Raw genomic sequence first — 23,844 nt, forward strand, 5'->3', positions numbered from 1 at the left:
ACAGTAAAAATCTCAATCTCAAAGTTTCTTTTCTCAAATCGTCAGTAATGGCAAACAGTTACATGACAACTGAGGCAAGATAAATATAAACAAATGCTTCTATAAAGATGAGGGACACTGAGGCAACAGAAAGCTAGAAAAAAACAATACCCAAGCCTTTTTACTTGTTAATAGTGAACAGCAATTAATGTTTCTAATATTATTTTCTGTTTATGTTTATTGACTAGGCACTTTGACCTTTGAGTAAAAGTTTGGCATAGTACCATTTACTTGGACATGAGTAGGCTTATCATTTCTATTTTTATACCCCTCTTTATTCTTAACAATAAATCTTTCATTACCTAACACTAGACAGGGTGACCATATGTCCTCTATTTCCTGTGCATGTCCTGGCTGGGATTTCTAAATTTCCTAAAATGGCCGGGTCTATAATATCTGTAAATGTCAGCAGGAAAACAAAGAAGGCAAAACCTGTACTTTTTAGGAAATTTGGAAATCCCTGCCATCACATGCTTGGGAAAAAGAGGCCATGTAGTCACCCTAACTTAGATAAATAAATACCACTTTAATCAAAAACAGGAAGTAAAATGACAAAGATTTAGAAAGTTCTTATATTTTATTAGCTGGAAACATTGAAATTATTAATTTCAGTTGACCACAATGCAATGCGTCTGAGAAACATGGCGACCTCTAGTGACATTGAGCTCGTCATGTCATGGCTACACAAACTAGCTGGAAATGACCTCAGTCAATCAATTGATAGTTCTCTGAATGAGCTCATGGAGGCAGTCCTGCTTTCCTCCTGTATTCACAGATGTCCACTTCCTCTTCACAGCGAAGTGGTTATGTGTCAGTGAGGTAGGTGTACGAGTCTAGAAGCCGAATAATGGCAGAATAGACCGGCCGGTCCTTGAAGTTCCACATGCAGCAGTACTTTATTAAGTCATATCTGCAAGACATGCCAGATAACATCAGTTTATATGATGTTTTAGCAGGATTTTTAGATTTTATTGAACACTTGCGGTTCACAGAGGAGCAAAACAACTATTTGCATGTTGTTTAAAATAAAATGGAGAAATACAAAGGCTTACAATGGGGCTCCACAGTTTTCTGGTCTTTTCATTCGGTAAACTGCAAAGTGTTTGGCAGCACTTCCGCTGGTTCCAGGTCAGGATAGGGAGGAGATCCTTTCAAGGGAAAAGGAAGGTAAGACTGCGAATTGTTTGCTTCATAGTATTTTTGATAAATAATAATAATAATTAAAGTAACAACTGGTGTATTAGGAGCTCTAACTAATACTACCCAGGGTAATCATCTCATAAAGCAGGATTCCAAAGGACCACCTGAAGAAGTAAGACAACACAACTTAAGCACATTGGTCAAAGTGCATTTTTTTTTTTTTGACAACATTTTATTTGTTCATTGTCCACTGTTCTTGACTGCCGACTCATAAAAGCCAAATCCAATCCAGAGACTTTGACAGAGAGCCCTGAACTGATCAACACATTCCAGGCTGCAACATCACCATGAATAATTCTGTGGTAGGAGTATAAATAATTCCTAAAAATAAAACATTAAAAGAATTTTAAACATCTTACAGTTGATTTTTGTTTTACTAAGTATGAGTACACAGGGTAAACGACTCACCAGACCAGATGCTACCTGTTTAGCCACTAGATAAACAGACCTCTCTGAAAACATCTGGAAGTTAACACTTGCACAACATCTGACCTGTTCAGTTCAGTTAAATTAAGAAGAAAATGTATAAGATTTAACCCATGTATTTTCTGTCAAAAAAGTTCTCACTTTCACAAAAGCTTTGTACCTTGATAGCCCTAAATTTAATTAATAATTATTTAGGAATTGAATAATACCTACAGTACATATTAGTACGAATGACTACTTTTAAAATATACATTAATGGAAGCTTGTTTCTGTCAAGGGATAAAAACAAACAAACAAACTAAAAAGCTAATTGTGACTTTTTATCTTACAATTAATTTCTTTCTCACAATTCTGACTTTTTTTATTGCTATCCTGAGAAAAAAAAGTCAGATTTTCAAGATATGAAATGCACTTCTGAGAAAAAAGTTAGAATTGTAAAATAAAAAGTCATAGTTATCTTTTTTATTTTTTTATTCCGTGGTGGAAACAGGCTTCCATTCATACTAGTATCTTATGAAAAGGTACAGTAGCAGCCGAGTGACAGTTTTGTGCCTTTTTTTTCTGAGAGTGTACTTCAGGTGTTTTTACCTCTCGAAGTCTCCAGAGAAAATGTAGGAGGATCCCTGGAATGCTTGCTTCCAAAACCAGGTACATGGGTGTCCGGCGTGCAGTTCCGGCCCGAGCCTCTTGGGGGCCCTAAACAGAATTTGATTTGGGGGCCCCCCCTCCCACCATACGAAGTCATCTGTGCTTCAAGATTATTGACACAAATGTCACACTATAATGTTACATCATAAATGAATACAGTGAGGTTATGTATTAATACAAAGTAAATAAATAAAAATCAATGCTTAACATACTTCACTCTTAAACTTCTGAATACAAACGGTCACAAAACATGAAATAAATAATTTGCCAAATTGAAAAAATTATATAGGCTGTGTAATCTATAGCAAAAATGTAACAGCAGCAATTACATGGCATTTGGCTCCCTGTGCAGGCATTTGTAATAACGTACATAAATTGTTTATTTTGTATGTGCCTACAATATGTATTTTAACAGTGTTATTATTAACCAATCGTTATTGCCTCATATTTTTTATATATATAATGCAATCATTTTTATGAAGTTAATTTAAAGGCTATTGATGGCTTAGTTCTGTAACAACAACAAAAACAACAACAAAAAATATTACAGTATAATAATAATTCTTTGTAAATTATTGTTTGAAGTAACAAAACCATTTTTGCAGTTGCCATGGCTACAAGAACGATTATTTGTGGTGTTATTGATAAAACCATGGGTAATTTTTGTAAGGGAACCTGAAAAAAAAAAAAGAACTTTAACAGGAATGTGCCTGAAAGTGATAAACGGGCCTCGTTTTTACCTAAATGATTTATAATTTATTTTAATATATATTAAAAATGTATAAGGTGACTGCAAGTCTTTCTCCTCAAATGCTACTGAGCTTCAAATTTGCCTTTGAGCCCATGTTAAAAAGTAGCATAATTTACATATGTCTTACAGTTTGTTTTAATAAATATTCAACATTATATTCAATTGTGCATTATAGCTGACACCTAGATGAACAATCACAGTTTTTTTTATCACTGTAAGTCATTCTCCTCAAATGCTACTGACATTAGAAAAGTGTATAACAATATCGCACGTAACTAGAGACGGTCCATAAATTTGAGACTCTCGAACGTCCAACGACAAGCCACCTTTATGTCCTTTTCTTCTTTCTCTTTTCGGCACCAGAGGGATACATCCTTTTGGTGACATGGTTTATCATTTATTACACTGACGCGCACTTGCGCGCCGGCGCGAATTGTCAATGCACGCGAGGTGTCTATGCGCAATTGCGCATGACTAAAACGCTAGCAGACACAGCAGCAGTTGTTGGTAAATAATTTTTTTTTTGTCTTGAATTATTCATTTATTCGTTCATTATTCATCCATTCATTCATTTATATCACTTGTAATTGAAAAAAAAAAAACAAATTATTGGGGGGCCCCCTGGTGGCGAGGGGGCCCCAAGCAGCCGCTTAGTTCACTTATGCCTCGGGCAGGCCCTGCCGGCGTGTCAACACAAAACCTGTGTCCAAAGGCACAGGGTCCCCTTCTAAAAGACAGTATGATTCAATATACTATTTCTTATGATTTGAACTCAAATAACCAAGCCCCAAAACTTAAAAAGAACTCTCTGAAATTAACATTTGTGTTCAAAGTGTTGCTGACAACACGATAGATCAGTTTAGTTTCACTTACCATTTACATTTAAAGGTGAACCTGCGATAATCTGAGCTGATGATCTTTTAGCAATAAAGCTCCATATTATCTGAGACACGACGATCAAGCTTGGGATAATGATGACTGCCAGTGGACCAGATCCTTCTTCATCTGTCAACACAAAACCAAATATTGTTTTACCCAAAAGTGAAAGCAGTACATCAGGCTTGACTGTGAAAACTGAAAGAAAAATTACGTGCAACATACTGGGTCAGAGCCAGAGAAGCTGTTGCACTGGGCCTGTACAGCCATAAGGGTGTCCCTTTATCATTTCCAAAACTGGCTTGACAACTGACATTAGCATAATCATTTCAATAGAATGATCTTTCAAAAATACAGCACATATGTTATTAGAGCTGAAGTTAAAGACTTTAATGGCCATAATATTAAAATATCTTAAGAGAAAATACATTTATTTGATCAATATCAGAAATTGTCTCTTGCTCCAAGCATGATGTCTCTTTGCTGTATATAGATATTGTGTGTGTATATACTGTATTATGAGTGCATATCATCCTTACCTTACTGGAATAAAGGTGGAAAAGTAACTTTTTGGCTGCTTTTGTTAGAGGCACCTTGTTTGAGCATGAAGTTTGATTTTGACTTTAAGAGCAATGACCATGAGGGTGGCTGACTGCCCACCTGACTTAATGATTAACTGAAGTTCTGAACCATTTGAACTGTGTTTTTCTGAATTGAGGTCAAATGCAACTTGTTGAATATTTAATTTTTTCTCTGTCTATTTTTTTTATTTTTTAAGATTTGTGACATTAATGTTTTTGTATCTGTAGAAGAAAAACATGTTGCTTTTATTTTTAAGTGAAAAAGTAAAAATGTTGTTACTAGTGTTGTTTTTTAAATGTAATATTTATTTTCATTTATGGAGTTATTATTCAGTAATTCCATGAGTTAGATGTACATTTCATCTATATAAGAAATCATTCAATTTGAATTTATAGTGTTGCTATTATGACATATATATATATTCATATATCTATATTATTCTTTTTTTCCTAGGATTCTGCCATGTTAGTTAGTTTTGTTAGTTTAGTTAGAAAACGAACACTTCTTGCCAGCAGTGAGGTAAGATGGACTCTTGGAAACATTTGCTAATGTAGTTGTCATAATGCTAAATTTACAATTATTCGATTTCCATTCTCTTAATAACACATTGGCTTGTGCATCATCATCCTGCACATGTCAAAATTACATCTAAATATGTTATGGCCTAAAAATAAGTGTACACTGTTTTTAAAGGGTAAATTTAGCAAGTTAACCTTCTCTTTGTACAGAGTGCAACTCTATATTACAGCAGCAGGTGGCACTATTATACAACATTACGTCAAGAAGCTTAGCTTTAATCTGATTTTATTGCCTGATGCGAAGAATGCTATATAATATTATTTAATTGAATTGTCTTTATAAAACTAATCTTAATGCAAAAAAGAAATGGCATGCTGATATTGTAAAACAACATAATACTTATACAAGAATCATGATGTGCAAAACTGTGTAATTACAAGGTATATGCACATCTGTTCAACAAACGAACCTATAATAGTAGAACAATATATTATGAAGTTGTTTATTTATTTTCTTTTACATCCAGGGATCAGTGAAGTGCAGAGGATTTAAATAGAAATATTTATATAGGATGATAGGCCTCTCTCTCTCTCTCTCTCTCTCTCTCTCTCTCTCTCTATATATATATATATATATATATACCCTACTCTGTAGGAGCACATTTACTTTTAAGGCAGCAAGTGCATTTTTCCTTAACTTTTCTAACATATTATTCCCTCCTTCAGGCCTGGCAGCATGGCAGAGAGAGAGGCCGTTTGGTATTGTGAACGGTATGGGAAAGCCTGCCCCCTCACTCTGATTGGCTGCTCTGAGTCTCGTCCACTCTGCATTGGTGTCGGTGTGCCCCACTGACAGTCGCTGCTGTCTTTTGGCGCAAGTAACAAGGTGAAAATGATTACAAAGTTGCAAAGCTGCGCCTACAATTAATCATCGACTGGCGCCGACAGCTCCACACACACACACACACACACACACACACACACACGAGGGCGTTTCTACAAGAATCAATGGTCGTTGGACAGTGAAACTAGTTTGTATCGTGTATTCCCCGATCCAGGTACATTGTTGTTCGTCGTTTCCCGTGAACGCGCCGGTAGCTGATGTCATTGGAACAGGTGCGCGAAACCCAAGTTCACAACAGTCGCCCTGGATCGCGAGAGATTACACACGGATGTGAGTGTTTTTCTACGGCGTTTCGTTCATCAGCCGGTATTACGAAGCGATTTGAGGCTGTATTATTTTTACGTGCCTGGATGAAGTAGGCTATTCAGCCTCGGCTGGTAGTTTATTGCTATTTCCGTGTCTCTTTCTCCTAGAAAGCGCTTGTTTGGATCGTCTGCAGACGATATTGAGCGACAGTTCTCGGTGAGCATTAAGGTCTACAATAGATTTTGTTATGGCAATGAAGAGCCCCTTTACCTTCGTGTGAGCTCGTGATTCAATTCCAATGTCTGTACGTGAATTTTGACTGAAACATCCAGGGAATATATTTTTCAAGGACCGAGCGATGCCGAGTCGCAAGTTTTAAAACGTTTCTATTTCACCAAGACATGGGAATGAAGTCGCTTTGCTGTACTGCGCTTTAAACGCGTTTGCATGAGGAAATAACCTGCTTTTCTGTATTTTATTAAAAGACTCGTTTACGAAAGAGATTAATCATGTCCAAGACGCTGAAAAAGAAGAAACATTGGTCCAGTAAAGTGCAGGAATGCGCTGTTTCGTGGGGTAACGCCGAGGAGCTCAGCAACGTGCTGGAGATACGCGGGGGAGCCGAGCACGGAGAGTTCCCGCACCTGGGACAGGTGTTGCCGGACGCGTTAGTGTGCCATGTCGGCAGGCTACCTGGTCCCGGAGATGTGCTTCTGGAGGTAAACGGCACGCCTGTCAGCGGATTGACAAACAGAGACACCCTCGCCGTCGTCCGCCACTTTCGTGAACCCCTCCGCCTGAAGACCGTAAAGCCAGGTTAGTTTAACATAATTCCTTGTGTCTACTGTTTACCAACCAAGACAACAGTTGTTCACACTATACTGAACCCGAAGTTTCCATGGAAAATTGGAGTAAATGCTAGTTTTAAGCCTGTGTTAAGCTACGTTTCATATTTGTCATTTTTGAAAGAGAATTAGCGTCTCTGTTACTGCTTTAATGTTACGAGATGTTGTTTAGCAACAGACAGCCAATCACGAACTGCCTCAGCGCCCACCTCATTAAATATTCATAGACTTTGTGCAGTCTGAGAAACTCTCACGCGGTCTTGATAACTGCAGTGATGATTTTTGAGGAATGTTTCAGAAGACGTATGTCTTCTGTAGAGCTGCTTTAGAGCTGGAATTGAATTGATGCATTTCACAACATTATTTTCCTGTCTGTGAAGCGTGTTGCTGAATTCTATTCTGTTAAGTGCTAAATAACTAAATAAGACCTTATTATAAATCAAAACACAACCAGAGAAGCTCTGGGTGGCAAAAATTCCCACGCATTGTTATTGTTGTGCTGCTATTTTATTGACCTGATAAATATGCAAATAAGAACGCTAACTCAAAGTTCACAAATATACAGTGGAAGAACATTGCAGGTAATAAAATGAATAGTGAGGCAGCTCTGAGGGTTTTAGCCAAAATCAAGCACGTATTCTATTACTAGCATTTGCTTATAATTATGCAGTTGGCATTCTGATTAAATGGGACTCTCAAGGAAAAAGTGGATTTTAACTGAAGCAATTTATCACAGTTACCGCAACAGGAGGAAATTAAGACCATCCATCATGAGGAAGTTTTGGTACCACTAGATGTGCTCTGTTTTTGGGCAGCCACATGATTTCATTAATTGTCTTGCTGGTAGATCCTTTTACTTTCCATCAACACTCCCAAGATTTATTTAAGCTGCTAAAGCCAGGTTACAGGTGTTTACAGGTGTATGGGACTGTTAATCTTGTGTTTGTTGGGGAGCGATAATGAGGATCTACAAAAGGCAGCTGAGACCTGAGCATTCAGGACAGGTGAGGATCAGAGCAAGTAAAATGCAGATAGAATTCTATCATGTTTCTAGCTGAATCTCCATGGTTACTAAACAGATAAGGTAGGAATCTAGAATAACTTGGCATTGTGTAACCCGACCGGTTTGTGGATCATATTACAGATACATCCTAACTCAGAATCCTGTCTTATCTGTTATTCTGTTTAGTCACCAGAATTTCGGTTACGATCTCAAACCATGCAATTGTCAGATTTAAGAATTAAGTTTTCAGGAATGCGACACCAGATTATATCAGTTAAGAGTGAACAAGTTTTTTTTTCTATTTATTGTTCTTTTAAGAGTTTGTGACCCTTAAGCATATGTGTGCATAGGAGTGTTTTGTGACATCACAGTGTCTTGACATCATCATATGGCAGCAAAAGTTGATGCAGATGCTACAGGTATCCATTCGGCTGGAAATTGTGTAAATGCTTTAAACATTCACAGCTTTGAACTGTGTGCATGTAATCCTCTTTGCCTGTGGCGCAGAAGTCGTCTGACTTCCCAGCCCCCCCTCCATTTAGCATGTTGGCCTGCCTGAAGGATCACCATTCGACTTCTTTATGCATTTTCGAATGCTCTTTTAGAGATTATTTTAATCAGAGACATTTATGTTACTGTGGGCACACTCTACATCTGTTTATTTTGGTTTTGCAAAAGAAGTAGAGTGGATTACCTATTATAGAAGTGTATCTCTCTTCGCACTTTAATCAGTGTAAATTGGCATTAGTGAACGGGTTAGCATCAGATGTCTCTTACTGATTATTTTAACGTAGTGTTAGTTTGTTAAAGCTGCCGAAGCCTGCAGCTTTGAACCGAGTCCAAGTCTAATTGATTCAATTACTCTCTTAAATCTGTACTGTGCTGTCTGACTCGTGACTCAGCAAGAGGACTGGACACCTGAACCTTTCTGTGCAAGTTTATAACAGTTCCTAGAGTCTGAAATTAGAACCGCTTATAATTGTTTGGTTGATTGTGGTCTATACAGATCGTATTATATACAGTATATTTACAATGTTTTGATGTTCATTTTACTATGGCTGTTCAGCACCGAGGTCAATTAATGTTTTATAAAGAAAATGTTTGTTGTTTTTATTTGAATATTACAATTTTAGCTGATATCATGTTCTGTCCGATAAAATCTGGAAGTATTTTATCTAAATGAACAAAAAAATAAAACTTACTTACTTAACTAAACTTACATATTTTAAATTGTACAAAGAAATTTAAATCAGTGTTATTCTAGTATACTTTCTTATTGTATTATAGTTTTGTTAATATTTTAAATTCAATATTTTATGTTTTCAATATGAATACAAATTTTAGTAGTTATTTTTATAGCTTTTGTTTTTTTAAATGTCAGCATAGTTTAATTTTAAGTAAAGAAAATATTTTATATGGTTTTCATTTAATTTGAGTTACTGTACTGTAACTATAGTAAGCCTGATTTAAGAACATAACATTGTAACTTAGTCGTAACTTTGGATATTATTTTTAAGATCCACTAAAGCCCACAAAGATCTTTTAAGTATTAGACAGCAAATGTAAAACCTAATATCAAATATTCAATACAAGTGAATGGAAATATACATAAAATCATTGCAGATAATCATCAATGTACTGACTAAGTCCTAAACGAAGTCTAGTAACGTTACTGGTTGCTAATAAAACGGATTAAGTTTAGACGTGTGCCCTTGCGTCCTCACACGATACAAACGGAGAATTCAGTTTGTTACTATTATCTAGCAGATTTATTTTCCTCCGTATACCATACAGCGGCAATATCTTGACTCATAATACATAACCAAAACAACAAACCGTATTCTTTCCTATCAAGGCAAGACACAAAAGCACAGTCGAAAACTGTTTGCTTCCCAAATCAGCAACACCTGTGTCTGCGTTTCCTCTGGGTTAAATGACATACCTGGCTGACCTAAGATCAGCTGGGCCACAAACACATCCAGCCCACTAGTGGCACAGGAATAAAACTACATACAATACCAAATGAATATGGCTCATACACTCCAGCCCCTAATTGCATCTGCCAGAGCAATTACACCAAATTCAAAAGAGCCATAAAAACCAAAAATATAGCTTATATGAATGGGAACCAATTACTCTTTAGCTTCATTAAGCAAGCATATCTTAGTTATGGGTCGTTCAATTATGTTTGTCCTGGTCTTCAAACGAACCACACGTACCAGACCTCTCTTATCAGGCAAAGTTTCCAAGACTCTTCCTAGCATCCATGACCCACGTGGTGCAGTGGAGTCTGCAACCATGACCAGGTCTCCAGGTACAAAATTCCTCTTCTCCTGGTTCCATTTTTGACGCTCCTGTAAAAGCGGTAAGTACTCGCGGATCCACCTCTTCCAAAAGAGATCAGAGATGTACTGGGTTTGTTTCCACCTTCTTCTTGCGTAAACATCCCTTTTGTCCTGGTGGGAAAACTGGTTTTCCTTTAAGGAGGAGCAGATGATTTGGCGTCAAGGCTTCAAGATCGTTGGGATCATCTGACAGTCCTGTGATGGGGCGATCGTTGAGCATAGCTTCAGTTTCACAGAGCACGGTATGGAACCCTTCGTCATCCAAGGTTTGCTGACGGAGCACAGAGCACAAGATTTTCCTGATCATCCGTATCATACGCTCCCATGCGCCACCGTGATGTGATCCAGCTGGAGGGTTAAAGCTCCACTTGATTCCCTTCCTAGACAAGGCTCTATCAATTCGGTCATGATTCAAAGAGGCTAAGGCTTCTCGCAGCTCCCTTTCTGCACCCACAAAGTTGGTGCCATTGTCAGATCTCAAATGCGAGACTTGTCCTCTTCGACAGATGAACCGTCGCAAAGCATTGATGCATGAGTCGGTGTCAAGAGAATAGGCCACTTCCAGGTGCACAGCCCTGCTCGCCATGCAAGTGAATACTACTCCATATCTTTTCACGATGCTACGCCCTCTTTTAACATCAACTGGCCCAAAGTAATCTATACCAACATTAGTAAATGGCGGTAAATCAGGAACCACTCTCTCTTCTGGCAAGTCTGCCATTTTTTGCTCACCAGTTTTTCCACCATGGCGCTTACAAATGAGGCATCTTGATATGATCTTCCTTACTGCAGTAGGTCCACTTGTGATCCAGTATTTTCTCCTTGTAGCGGAAAGCAAATGATTTCTACCTGCATGTCCAAGCCGAAAATGGACATGACGAAGGATAAGATCGGAGATATGTTGGTCCTTTGACAAGATGAGGGGGTGTTTAATGTCCTCAGGGATTGCTGCCCTTTTCAGCCGTCCCCCAACTCGTAGAACTCCTCCTTCTAGAACCGGATCCAATTTGAGGATGCTGCTACTTCTTGGCACTTGTGCGTTGCCAGAGGTTAGTGCAGCAAATTCCGTAGGGAATCTCTCTTGCTGGCAAAAAGCGATTATGGAGGTCTCAGCCTCCAAGAGATCTTCCAGAGACACCTTCTGATTCCCAAGCGATCTTGAGAAAGCTTGCATCTCCTTTTGTACATCCAACCTTGCTGCTCCAATAGCACTGGTGTTTGCTTGCTCCAACTCTTTTCTTTTTTCTTTCAATTTGAGCAGAGTTCCTTTCAGCTTAATGAGCCACACAACTGCAACTTTCAATCTTTGCCAATCAGAGAAATGGGTCATCAGTTGAGATGTGGCGTTGGTGTCAACAAGTATCGCATTGACCGTCAGACATCTCTTTACTTCTGGATCATCAGCAGTGATACTTGTATCCCCAGGAAATGTTGGCCACTTTTCTTCTGGTTCCCATAAGAATTCCGGGCCTTCTATCCATCTTTGCTTTACAAGATTTTCTGCCTTCAATCCACGTGAAGCATCGTCAGCAGGGTTCAGGGATGTTGGAACGTATCTCCACTGCTCAATTTCCGAGTTTTCCCTGATGGTGGTTACCCTGTTTGCCACAAAAGTTTGAAATCTTTGGTTCTCATTCTTTATATACTTAAGAACTGATGTGCTATCAGTCCAAAAGCAAGTCTTCTTAAGTGGAAACTGGAGCTCCGATTGAAGCATCTTGTCCACTCGTACTGCAACAACGGCAGCGGTGAGCTCTAAACGGGGAATGGTGACAGTCTTTAGGGGGGCCACTCGGGCTTTACCAAATAAGAAAGTAACATGAACCCTCTCATCCATGTTCTGCAACCTCAGATAAGTAGCCGTACCATAGCTGTTCTCGCTCGCATCGGCAAAGTGATGCAATTGGGCACTGATAGTCCTCCCAAATCCTGCAGGCTTCACACATCTGTGGACTTTGAAATATGCCACCTTTTCAAGATCTATCAGCCATTTGTTCCACTTTTGCTGAAAAGCTGGAGGTATTGGATCATCCCAATCACACTTCGTCCTGCATAACCCCTGCAACAACAGCTTGGCAGGGAGTACTACGGGTGCGAGGAACCCCAATGGATCATAGACAGAACTGATGATGGATAACATGCCTCGTTTTGTTGCCGGCTTCTCCTTGACTTTCAGCTTGAATTTGAAAGTATCCGTCTCGATACACCACTGCAAACCCAAAGCTCTGTCCAACGGCAGCTTATCCCTGTCCAGATCAAGCTCATACAGGTTCTTGGACTTGAGATCCGCTGGAAGGCTTTGCAGTACTTTTCGACTATTACTAATCCATTGAGTGAGGGTAAACCCTCCTCTGCCGCAAATGGTTATAAGGTTTTTAACCATGGTGACTGCATCTTCTTCAGAGGGTAAACTCTTCAGTAAATCATCCATATAGAAGTTTCGGTTGACCGTTTCAATCACTTCTGTTGGAAAGTTGACCTGATTGTCTTCAGCAGTTTTTCTAAGAGCAAGGCAGGCAACACTGGGTGATGAAACAGCTCCAAATAAATGGACAGTCATGCGATGCTCTACAAGACCTTGTTCCAGGTTACCTTGTGGCCACCATAAAAATCTTAAGTAGTCCCTGTGTTTCTCTGCCACCTTAACCTGGTGGAACATAGCTTTTATATCCGCCATTATGGCCACCTGTTCCTGTCTAAACCTCATAAGAACTCCAACCAATGAGCTGGTGAGGTTTGGTCCTTGCAAGAGCTGACTGTTGAGCGAGATCCCTTTGTACTCTGCTCCACAGTCAAACACCACTCGTAACTTTCCTTTCCGTGGATGGTACACGCCGTGGTGCGGGATATACCACACCTTCCCTGTTGGCGTTTCCAACTGATGCTTCGGCACTTCTTCAGCATAGCCATTGCTAATGACATCAGCAAGAAAGTTGTTGTACTCTTCATGAAAGCCTGCGTCTTTCTGAAGTCTTCTTTTTAGACCACGAACACGTTGCATGGCAACACCAAGGTTGTTTGGCATCGAAACATCTTTCCCTTTGAAAGGCATTTGAAATGTGTAGTGTCCGTTTTGAAGTTGAGCAGAGCTTTCCATTATCTTCACAAACTTCTTTTCTTCCCTTGAGATTTCTTCCTGTTCTGCAGAAGCTTGCTCATTGAAATCATAGATGTACTGGTTAGTTAACAGTTCTTCGATTCTGTCAATGGCAATTCTGTTGGCACAAACTGAAGGGTGGTCACTTACACAGTCGCTACATCCCCGTAACGGACCATTTATCACCCATCCCAATAGGGTTCTGATCGCGTAGGGTCCTTCCCCTTCACAACTGTTAATCACCTCCCAAGGCTCCATCAACTTGGAGGCGTTTGTGCCAATTAACAGGTCAACATCAGCATTTATATGGGGAATTTTTACATCCTCTAAATAAGGCCATTTTCTCAGCTCCCTTTCACTGATTATGTTTGCTGTGGAGACAGGCATCTCTTTCTGGGTACACACTTTGGGAAGTAGATAGAAGCACTCACCAAAAAATCCAGAAATTTCCAAGCCATCAACAATGGAACTTTCTACTGCGTTATTATGGCCCAAGGTGCGAATATGAATCTTGCATTTGCGTCCTTCCATGTTTAACTTGTCAATGAGCTTCCTGGTGCAGAAAGTTCCTGTACTCCCTGGGTCCAGAAAAGCATAGGTTTCAATAACCTTGTTTCCCTTTAAGCACTTTACCTTAACAGGCAAAATGGGAAGAATTCCATTGCAGTGGCCAACCCCTGTAAGACAACAAGCAGAGGATGCTGTATAGCTGTCAGAAGTATTTGACTGCTCAGTAACTTTCTGCTCACCATCTTTCTGAACCTTTTGAATAAACCTTTCCTTCTCTCCTATGTGCAAAACACTGGGGTGCGTTCGGTTGCACTTGTTGCAAATGATGCGCCTGTCGCAATTCTTACTCAAGTGTCCTGTACACAAACAACTAAAACACAAACCTTTCTCCTTTAGGTAGTCCAGTTTCTCCCTGTGTGTCTTTCTTCCTAGTTTAAAACATTGTTCCAATACATGATTACCAGCAGCACAATACAGACAGGAAATAGAATCAGTCTTGGTAAAAAGATGTCACTTTGTTCTGAGCCTTTTCCTTCTTGTTACTATCTGGTTTGCTGTATCCATCTTCAATTACCACCTGTGTTGCAAAGCTGTTTCTTCCCAGCTGAGGTTTCACCTGTGACTTACTTACTTTTATAGCTCCTTTGATAAAAGGTGAAGTGTCCTGTATGTCACCAAAGACGGGATCTGAAGTGATTCTGACCTGGCGCTCAATGTACTCCACAATGTCTGAAAACCGTGCTCTTCGACCAGTTTTCTCCAGTATCTCACATGCCTTTGCTCTCCACTTGTCTCTGAGTTTATACGGAAGCTTCTGACTCAGACTCTTAATGTTTGCTGGCATGTTAAGCTCTTCCAAGTACTGAAGATCATCCATAGCATTGGAACACTCACGCAGGAAAAGTCCATAAGCTTTGAGCGCTTTGGGGTCCTCAGCTTTGATACTTGGCCATCCTATGACCTTCTCCATGTAGGCCTCGGTTATCTTAAACTCATTTCCAAAGTGCTCCTTTAGCAATTTTTTAGCAACAGCAAATCCTTTATCTGCAGTCATATGAAGGCAGCTGCGCACAATATCCCTTGGTTGTCCCCTAGTAAATTGCTCAAGATAGTATAAACAGTCTCCTTTACAGCTGGTGTTTGCTTCCACGCAATGTTCAAATGCTTTTATAAATGTGTTGAACCTTAGAGGATCTCCATCATAAATTGGAACTTCTCGGCAGCAAATGTAACGTTTGCATTTTAACAAGGAGAGCTGTTATGTCATTCTGTTGTTGCAGCAAATTGAGGAGACCTGCTGTCTGATATTGGTCTTGCAGGGGTTGAAATACTTGTTGGTCTAGAGTGGGCTGAAAGCTTTGACTGAAAGCTGTCTTTGATTGTAACCGAGAAGGTTGAGAGCCTTGAATGACAGTTGGCTTTTGCAAGATAATTGGCGTGGCTGATGGTGAAGCATTGCTTTGTAGTGGTAGAGATACATGTTGCTGTGATTGCAGAGGAACAAATATTGAGGCCTGTGGATTTAGAGAGGTGGGCAGGAGCTCAGATCTAGCCCCCTCTCCAATATAGGAAGCCATTCCAGCAGATCGCCTTGAATGGACGCTGCTACCACCCTGTAGCACTTCTAGCTTAGCAGAAGTGGCAGCTATCTCAATGTCCAGCTCAAGCTGCTCCTTTTTTCTCCTCAAGATGAGCTCCTGCTCCTCCAATGCATGCTTATCCTTTAAGGCAGCAGCTCGAGCCAAGAGTGCGGCCTGTTCCGCCTTTGCCATGCGTCTGGCTGAAGAAGTGGAAGATCTGCTACTGGAGGATCTGCTACTTGAGCCATGGTGCCTTGACTGCACGTTTGAAATGCTGTCTTGAGGTTGAATCTGATCATCCTCTTCTTCATTCCTTCCACCAGCAGCACTCCTTCCATTGCTGCCATCAACCTCAATTCCATTTACAACATTGGCATCAACAGTTTGAATTTCAATTTGACCCAGCAAATCATCATGATCATCATCCACTTTAGTAATTGAACAAGCTTTAGTGTCATACAACCATTGTTTTGTACCCACAAAAAAATCATTAAAATTCAACATTTTAGCTTGGTACCATATTTCATGTTTGTTTGCTTCATCAGTAGGCAATAAACCCAATAAAGATGTATGTACATGATTTATCTCGTCACACAACTTATTGAACATGTTAAATTCATTTTCAACCTCACTTACATGCTCTTTATCTTCCATCAGTTTAGCAATAGATGTTTTTGCGTTGGACAGCTTACTAAATTTAGACTTTCTTTCCTTTTCTAAAGCGCTTATTTTTTCCAACAAAGCTTTGGGTGTTAATTTAACCACACGTTTTTCAGTTACAGATTTTACCCCTACATCCACACAAAGTTCAGTCTCAAGTCCAAGTTGACCTTTTTCCTTTTCGGCCATAATGACCACGCAAAAGTTGGCTTATTATTCAATAAGCCCGCAAATAGTTTTGTGTTGCACAACAACTCGTCTAGATGCGCAGTTATTTTTAGATGGTTGCGAGCTTGCTACCAATGCATTGGTTTATACGCGAATGTGTGCACACAAATTACCATGGCCATTCATAATATCAGCGCTGATCACCACATACCCCAATAGAGCGTTGGCCGGCTTTATGAATGATGTCCCGTTGTGATGATGCTGGTATTCCGGTGACCCCTTTCTCCTCCGGTACAGCTCCTTTCAGCAATCGGCAACTCCAAACATTTGCCCACCTCACATCCGTGATTTCCAAACGAACACCGTTAATCCATAATATAACAGGTTCTCACGAGTAACGATTATCCAAGCTGAAGCAGTTTTCGACCTATTGTACTGACTAAGTCCTAAACGAAGTCTAGTAACGTTACTGGTTGCTAATAAAACGGATTAAGTTTAGACGTGTGCCCTTGCGTCCTCACACGATACAAACGGAGAATTCAGTTTGTTACTATTATCTAGCAGATTTATTTTCCTCCGTATACCATACAGCGGCAATATCTTGATTCATAATACATAACCAAAACAACAAACCGTATTCTTTCCTATCAAGGCAAGACACAAAAGCATAGTCGAAAACTGTTTGCTTCCCAAATCAGCAACACCTGTGTCTGCGTTTCCTCTGGGTTAAATGACATACCTGGCTGACCTAAGATCAGCTGGGCCACAAACACATCCAGCCCACTAGTGGCACAGGAATAAAACTACATACAATACCAAATGAATATGGCTCATACAATCAATGTTGGCTAAGAAAATGTTATATTATGTGCTATTTAATATTTTTATTTTAAATCACCCTACCTTTTCGTCTTCCCAGCTTAATATGCACAGATAAAAAATAAACCAGACATACTTCAGCAACATTTAAGCATACAAGATAAGTTTTAACCTTAGATTTCAATTTAGATTCTGTTGAAACTGTTCTGTGGGGAAATAATTGTGTTGCATCGCTAATTTCATATTTCTAAGAAAGATCAACTGAGTTTCTTAAATGTTCCTGCATCAGAGGCCGTTGTGTTTAGTATATGTGTGTGGCTGAGTGTTTCCTCTGTCCCTCAGTTTATGTTTAATTCATACCATCTCAATCATTGATGAGTCCGTAGAAGAAGCCAGCTCAGACTGATCAGATTGTACCAGGAGACCATTTAGCCTTACATTTGAGCCACAAGTAACACTGGCTGAGTGCTCTCCGCGGCTGATATGAAGCTCAAGGGCCTTCATCCTGTGGCTGGGCTCAAGGCTCCTAGGCCAATCTGGAGAGCTCAGTAGAGCTGCTCCTAGCATTTACACCAACTTTAGTGGGATGAATTGGTTGCAAAGGTGTAAAATTGACAGAAATGGAATAGAATGGTTAAAGTCATGGTCAAGTGGTGGTCAAAACAATTGAAGGAAACCGTGCAAGGAAGGAAAACGTAAAGTTTCCTCCTCAAGCAGACAAAAATGTTGAAGGGTCTAAAGTTAGCCAGCATAGTTTGCCATATCGGTGAGTTTTCTGTGCACATTTACAGAGCTTCTCTCTATCAGCTGTATCCTTTCCTGCCCAGTGGACTTGTGGCTCCTGCTCAGCTTTTCCAGTCTTATCTGTTCCGTGGCGTGAAGCTTCTTGGCCTCCCACATATTCTCTCGAACCTGTCATGTCCTCCTCCGTTTTTCCTGTTCTTCAACCCCACACCTTTTCTGCCAAGCCTCTCACATGCAGCAGTTTCCAAAAGACCACACTGAATTTTATTTTTATTTTTTTCACAATTCTAAAATCCAGATTTAAAACAAAGAAATGTTATGACGTATGTGAATATTAAATATATCATATTTTGCACATTTGTGTAGACCGGGGGTATTCAGTTAAAGTTCTAAGAGGTCCAGCCTCTTTATTTTGTTCCCAGTGGAAGAGTTAAACATTTACATCTGGACAGCAATACAACTTTGTAAAAGAAAAAAAAAATAGTTGTCAAGCATAAGGATTTTAGAGCTACAGCAGAAGTCACTGGGGGAAAAAATTTAATTAATTGAAATTAATTTTATTATTTTGGAATTACATAGAAATTTCTGTTAGCAGTCACTGACTTTTGGACCCAATTGTATTTTACCTTAATAGTTACTTAATAGAAAAATAAGTAAAAATATTTTTAATATTGGACAGGGGAGTTATTGGATGTGCTCTGAATTTCATAGCCATGATTTTGCTTTAGAATAATAATAAAATAAAATAAAAAAGCACTGCTGTCATACATCCTGAACAGATGAAGAATTTTTTTTTTTTTTTTTTTGTCGTTGTACATTTTTGAAATTGTGCTCAAAACCATTGTCTGAGTACGGCCTTAAATGACCACAGTGGTGCAATTTCCACACATTGTGTTAACGTGCGCGCGGAGGAAGGGTGAGGGAGTGTAACATTACTGACTCACAGGCTGACTTACATTAGTCCTCCTGTCGTGATGCTGTGTGACATTATGAGGAAGCAATTGTTTTGATCCTCATACCATGTTGTTGGCAACATTTTCTTGCGTTGTTCTTATTGTCTTTACTTGGATACTCTCTTGAGTCATGACAAAGGATCAAATGCCTCATTTTATTAGACCATAACAGAAAATGTTCTCATTTTCAGCATTATTGTACTGTACTTTTTTGGGTTGTGTGCTGTACTGTCTCCTGTTTTTCTTCAGCTATGCGTTGTGAGGTAAATCTGTTTCGTTCTCTGCTGCTTGATTACAGTAGTTTATGGAGTAGACAGGGGTTATATCAGCTTTGAAGAACAGGGAGGAAGGTTTAATGTGGTTTCCTTTAAAATGTTTGCAGCTTATGAGCGGTCTGTCACAATCGGCGGCTCCGGTCATATAACTTTACTTGCACGTTTGCACCTATAAAAACGTACCACAGCTGCTTTAACATTCTGTTCAAGTCTGTTCATCTCTCTGAGGGCCTCGGGCTCATTGCTTAGTCACCAAACAACATTCATGCAATTTTATTTAATTTTTTTATGTAAACACCCTCAGTCACTGTCCCAAAGTTTCATGAATAGTAGAATAAGAAATACATTTTTCAATGGTAATCATCTCCAGCGGCTGTTACACAGATTTGACAGGAGCAGAATGTTTTTTCTCTCCCATCATCATTTCATCCTCCCTTCAGTCCGGCCTTTTGTATTAGTTAGCCTTGTGTAATTCAGAGTGTGTTGTTTGCATGTTTCAACCTGCCTCAAAGAAGCAAATACATTTTCTAGAGTGGCTCTTCACAAGCTGTTCAATTTCAGGAAAAGTTTTGTTTAATTTCATTTAAGATTCCTGATATACATGTATTGCAAGTCAAAGGCTACCGTAAACTGTTTGTTTGCCAACATTCTTCAAAATATCTTTTGTTTTCAGCAGTAGAAAGAAACTTACACAGGTTTGAAACAACTTGAGTGTGAGTAAATGATGACAACATTTTCATTTTGTGGTGAACTAGCCTTACATAAGATATTCATCTTGTTTTAAGGAATTTTTTATATTTTCATACTTGAAAACAAGTCAAAAAAGGTTTAAAGCCTCATTTAGAAGTACATTTTTGCAGCATAAGAAATGTCACCACCCCACTCAGAGATATTCAGCAGGAATAGTGACACAAACTTGTATACTGGTAAAAAACTGATTGCAACATTTATGAGGTAGAACATAATTAGTTAAATCACTCCACCAGGCACATTTTCATACATTTGCATCCGTAGTTTCATTTTAAGTTATTTCTTACAGACTTTATTGCTCCCCACATCATTCCATTGAAAGAGAAGTACAACTGAAGTAGTTTTGACGTTGCATCCATATGCCACCCCTCTGGAATCATTCCCAAATCTGCTCACACATCCCAAGTCGCATATGCCTGAGTGGAGATGGGGGGGGAGATAGGAGCCCAAGATAGGAGCATCTGCTTAGAATGTTAAGGCATATCTGAAACCTCTCCCAGCAGAAATAGTCTCACACACTCTTTATCAGCCTCGCTGTCAGCGGGAGTATGCAGAGGGCTTCTGTTGTTGCACCGGCACTTGTCACTTCCTGTGATGTGTGGAACATTCCACCATTCCAGCACTGGTTATCTGTCTATGGAGACTTAATGGCAAGTGATGACATGGAAATGAGAGTGCACCTGAAGGAACGAATTCTAAAAACCCAGTCTAAAATGTGAACAATACATGCTTCTCTTAGCTTCTCTTAGTTGCTTTTAATAATGTCATATTTTTCCATTTATTTTCACAGATATGTTGTATCTTTACTGTAGAATGCTGGCGAATGAGAAAGTTTTTTTTGTGTGTGTGTGTCGTCCACAATCCCAAGAGCCATTTCTTAAATTTCAGGGACAACAAACTCTTAAAGAAGAGCCAGTTGTGTATTTCTGTGGCTTGAATCGGAGAAGCCACATTCCTGATATTTATGCGCCCTAGAGATACGTGGTCAGTGGGACCCTGGGAGGTGGTTTTTCTATATGATGATTTGATATCTCATCCCCCAGGTACTGTTATTGTCAAACAGAGTGGGCTTTAATATATTTGTTCTGCAGTTTGTCGTTTATGCGGCAACAGGAAATGAAAGGATGCTTATGCTGTGAGGGCAATGGACATGAATAATTAAGTGACAAATGAACCCAGACTGTTCGATTGTGTTCGTGCCCGTCATCAACAAGTGAGGGGGATGAAAAGAGGGAGATTTCCTGTTTCTCTTGGTTGTGACTTGAAGGAGCTTTACTGAATGAGTAAACGTGATCTGGATTAGGAGGAAAGCAGCTGTGGAGCCGATAAGGAGATAGAACAATACAAAACGTCAGAGAGCTGGGAAGGCGATATCCAGGGCTTATAAAGCCCAGTGCACCCTGCTAGGTTGAAAATCCCTGATCTGTGCACACCTACAGTAAAGCGGATGTTTTGCATTGTTTTACATCTCATTAATTTGCACAAGAATGAGTCAAATAACTGATAACATTCATTCATTTCATTGATCATCAAAGATTTGTTTTATTTAGTTCAGATTTTATTTAGTTCAAATTTTAAATCGATTTTATTTATATTGTATTGTAAATGTTTTTTATTTTAATATGTGTTTGTAATTTTATTTGTTTAGTTATTTTTGTTTTAATTTCTGTTTTGTTTTTGTTGTTTTCAGTTTAGTTTAATTTAGTTTAGTTTAGTTGTTTTTTTTTTTGTTTTTTTTTTGTGTTTTGATCTCAATTCCCAGTGCCAGCAAACTTCTCTTCACTCTTTCACGCCAATGCCATTGCTGAAGATTATTGAAACTTTGATATGACGGTCTTTTCCTATCCACCTTATTCCTGAACACAGAAATCTCGCTCAATGCTTTACTTTTTCATCTCTGGTGCATCTAGTCGAATGAAAACATTTTCCAAGCTGGCTGCGCTCATCAGTTACATCAAGGTGGATAGTGTGGATTAAATAGCATTTGGATGAAAATGTGCTTCTCATCCTTGTGTAAATTAGATTTTACAGCTCACTCCCAGTAGCCTTTTTATAATTTATGGCTGTAACACAGTTCGTAGGTCGAGAAGAAGGAGGTGGGAACTGGCGAACATTTAAACAATGTAATAACAAATAAACACAAAACTGAAAATAGCACGACAGCCCCTCATGGACGACTGCCGTGCACAAACAAAACAACAAAAAAATCAGGCCTGGTCCTCTCTCTTGTCTTGCACTTTCGTCAATCCTCCTTTTATCCTTCCGGAGCTCCTCCGTGGGACTCATCGCTCATTATCATTCACACCACTGGCCTCGCTCCGTTCCCACGGCTCTCGCCCCCACCCCACTCGTCACAATGGCCATTATTAAAGAAAATACTCAATGGAGTAGAGCAGAAATTGGTTTATTTTAAGGGTAGAGAGATGTAACCCTGTTATGCAGCAGGCACTGCTTGCGTGTGATGTGGAAAGCTTAAGACAACACAATGGCATGCATAAGGTCTCCTGAGTGGACAAATCAAACACTGTTACAAAAATAATAAACCATATTTATTTTTTTCAAATCACAGGGAGGTGGTCTGTGGTATAATATCCCATCCCATTTGCCTTATTGTGACTGTTTCTGTGATCCAGGGGTCTTTATTATTCTCGTGCTGACATGTAGTGCATACCACCGGAGAATGAGAAGTGATGGCCTTTTGAAGTCTTAATGCCTGCAAATAACTTGCCCTTCTCTGGAGCCCTCAATGTGTGTGTGAGCATGCTTTTGCATGAAAATGAGAAATTAGGACAGAAATATGGATTGTTCCTCTCTAGTGCCCTTTTGAGATGGAAGGTAATTGCACTGATAGGATTTGTGTGGTCTTGAGGGCTGTGTGGACGGTAACTGTTTATTTGCTCACTTTGTGATTGTTCAGATCTCAGCAGATGTTTCCTGCTGCTCGTATGTAGTGTTAGCACAGATGCTTCGTATGGCTTATTTACAGAAGGCTCTTCTTGCCATGTCTCTTGACTATTTTAAACTGATCATGTTAGTTTCACTGCTGAAATCGTCTCTCACCTGTTTAAACATTCCTCATCCCCTCAGAATGTCACTCTTAATTCGTGTTAACAGCACGCTGACTGAATGACATGCTAGCCGGCGCTAATCTCAACACTGCAAAGTCATCGTCTGCCCCTGGAGGACATTTAGAGGATGTGGAAGTATTTTAAGCCTCCCTCCTCTGTATAATTTCACTGGAGCAGCTGCATGTGAGTTTTTCCAGATTATTCTGATCACTGCATTTTCCCAGAGTCCCAGTATCCCAGCATGCCTTGGAAATTGTTTTGTAGGGTGAGAGAGAGCTACTAGCTGAAGTGAGAACTTATTTGTGGTTCAGTGACGATTATTTAAGAGGGGAAATTATTTCCCAAAATCATATGAATTATGGCAATATCTGTTGCTTGTATGGTCCATTCCTGTACTTCCTTTTCTTCCCTTCATCTCCCTCACTTTGCTTCCTTTCTCTGATTTCCATTTTCCTTTTCTGCTAATTTTTCTCCTTTTCTAACATCCCTTATTCAATCTAAACTTTCTCCCGTTTCCCTTTCCTGACTTCTTTTGATTTTTCCTTCCTGATTTCTTGCCTGCCTCCGTCTTCCTTCCATCTGATGCCTTTTATACTTCCTTCCTAACTTCTGTACAATTTCTTTATTCCATGTTTATTCCTTCCTTCTTGCCTTCTTACCTGCTTGTTTCCCTTTCTTCCTTTTTTCTTCCAGTTTTTCTCGACTTCCTTCTGTAGTTTGTTTCTGACTTTAATGTGTCCTTTCTTGCTTTCACCTTGACATCTTTCCTGATTTCCTACCTGTCTGTTTCCATTTCTTCTTTCCTTTTTTCCTTACATTTTTTTGGCTGCATTTTTG

At 39.4% G+C, this 23,844-nt stretch overlaps 1 protein-coding gene and 1 long non-coding RNA gene across 5 annotated transcripts in view; one reads left to right on the forward strand and one right to left on the reverse strand.

Moving 5' to 3' along the window:
* Window positions 1-58: 58 nt before the first annotated feature.
* On the reverse strand, window positions 59-6,985 carry LOC113065507 (uncharacterized). Of its 4 annotated transcripts, XR_003279039.1 has the most exons (7): window positions 4,480-5,563; window positions 3,938-4,069; window positions 2,254-2,415; window positions 1,648-1,731; window positions 1,303-1,560; window positions 1,092-1,187; window positions 59-949 (listed from the first exon to the last, which is right to left on the reverse strand). It is a non-coding gene; the product is annotated as an uncharacterized LOC113065507 (long non-coding RNA). The 4 variants fall into 4 exon arrangements; XR_003279041.1 differs by lacking the exon at window positions 4,480-5,563 and adding an exon at window positions 6,884-6,985 and having other exon boundaries at window positions 1,303-1,731; XR_003279040.1 differs by having other exon boundaries at window positions 1,303-1,731; window positions 2,254-2,410; window positions 4,480-5,573.
* LOC113065504 (membrane-associated guanylate kinase, WW and PDZ domain-containing protein 3-like) overlaps window positions 5,733-23,844 on the forward strand; it is a 128,867-nt gene continuing 110,755 nt past the window's right edge. The window contains exons 1-2 of the mRNA XM_026236792.1: window positions 5,733-6,214; window positions 6,358-7,006. Of these exons, the coding sequence (XP_026092577.1) occupies window positions 6,700-7,006 (307 nt within the window). The 5' untranslated portion in view covers window positions 5,733-6,214; window positions 6,358-6,699. The remainder of the gene's footprint in view (window positions 6,215-6,357; window positions 7,007-23,844) is intronic.

The sequence above is a fragment of the Carassius auratus genome, chromosome 48, assembly GCF_003368295.1.
Source record: "Carassius auratus strain Wakin chromosome 48, ASM336829v1, whole genome shotgun sequence".
In the NCBI taxonomy this organism is placed as follows: domain Eukaryota; kingdom Metazoa; phylum Chordata; class Actinopteri; order Cypriniformes; family Cyprinidae; genus Carassius; species Carassius auratus.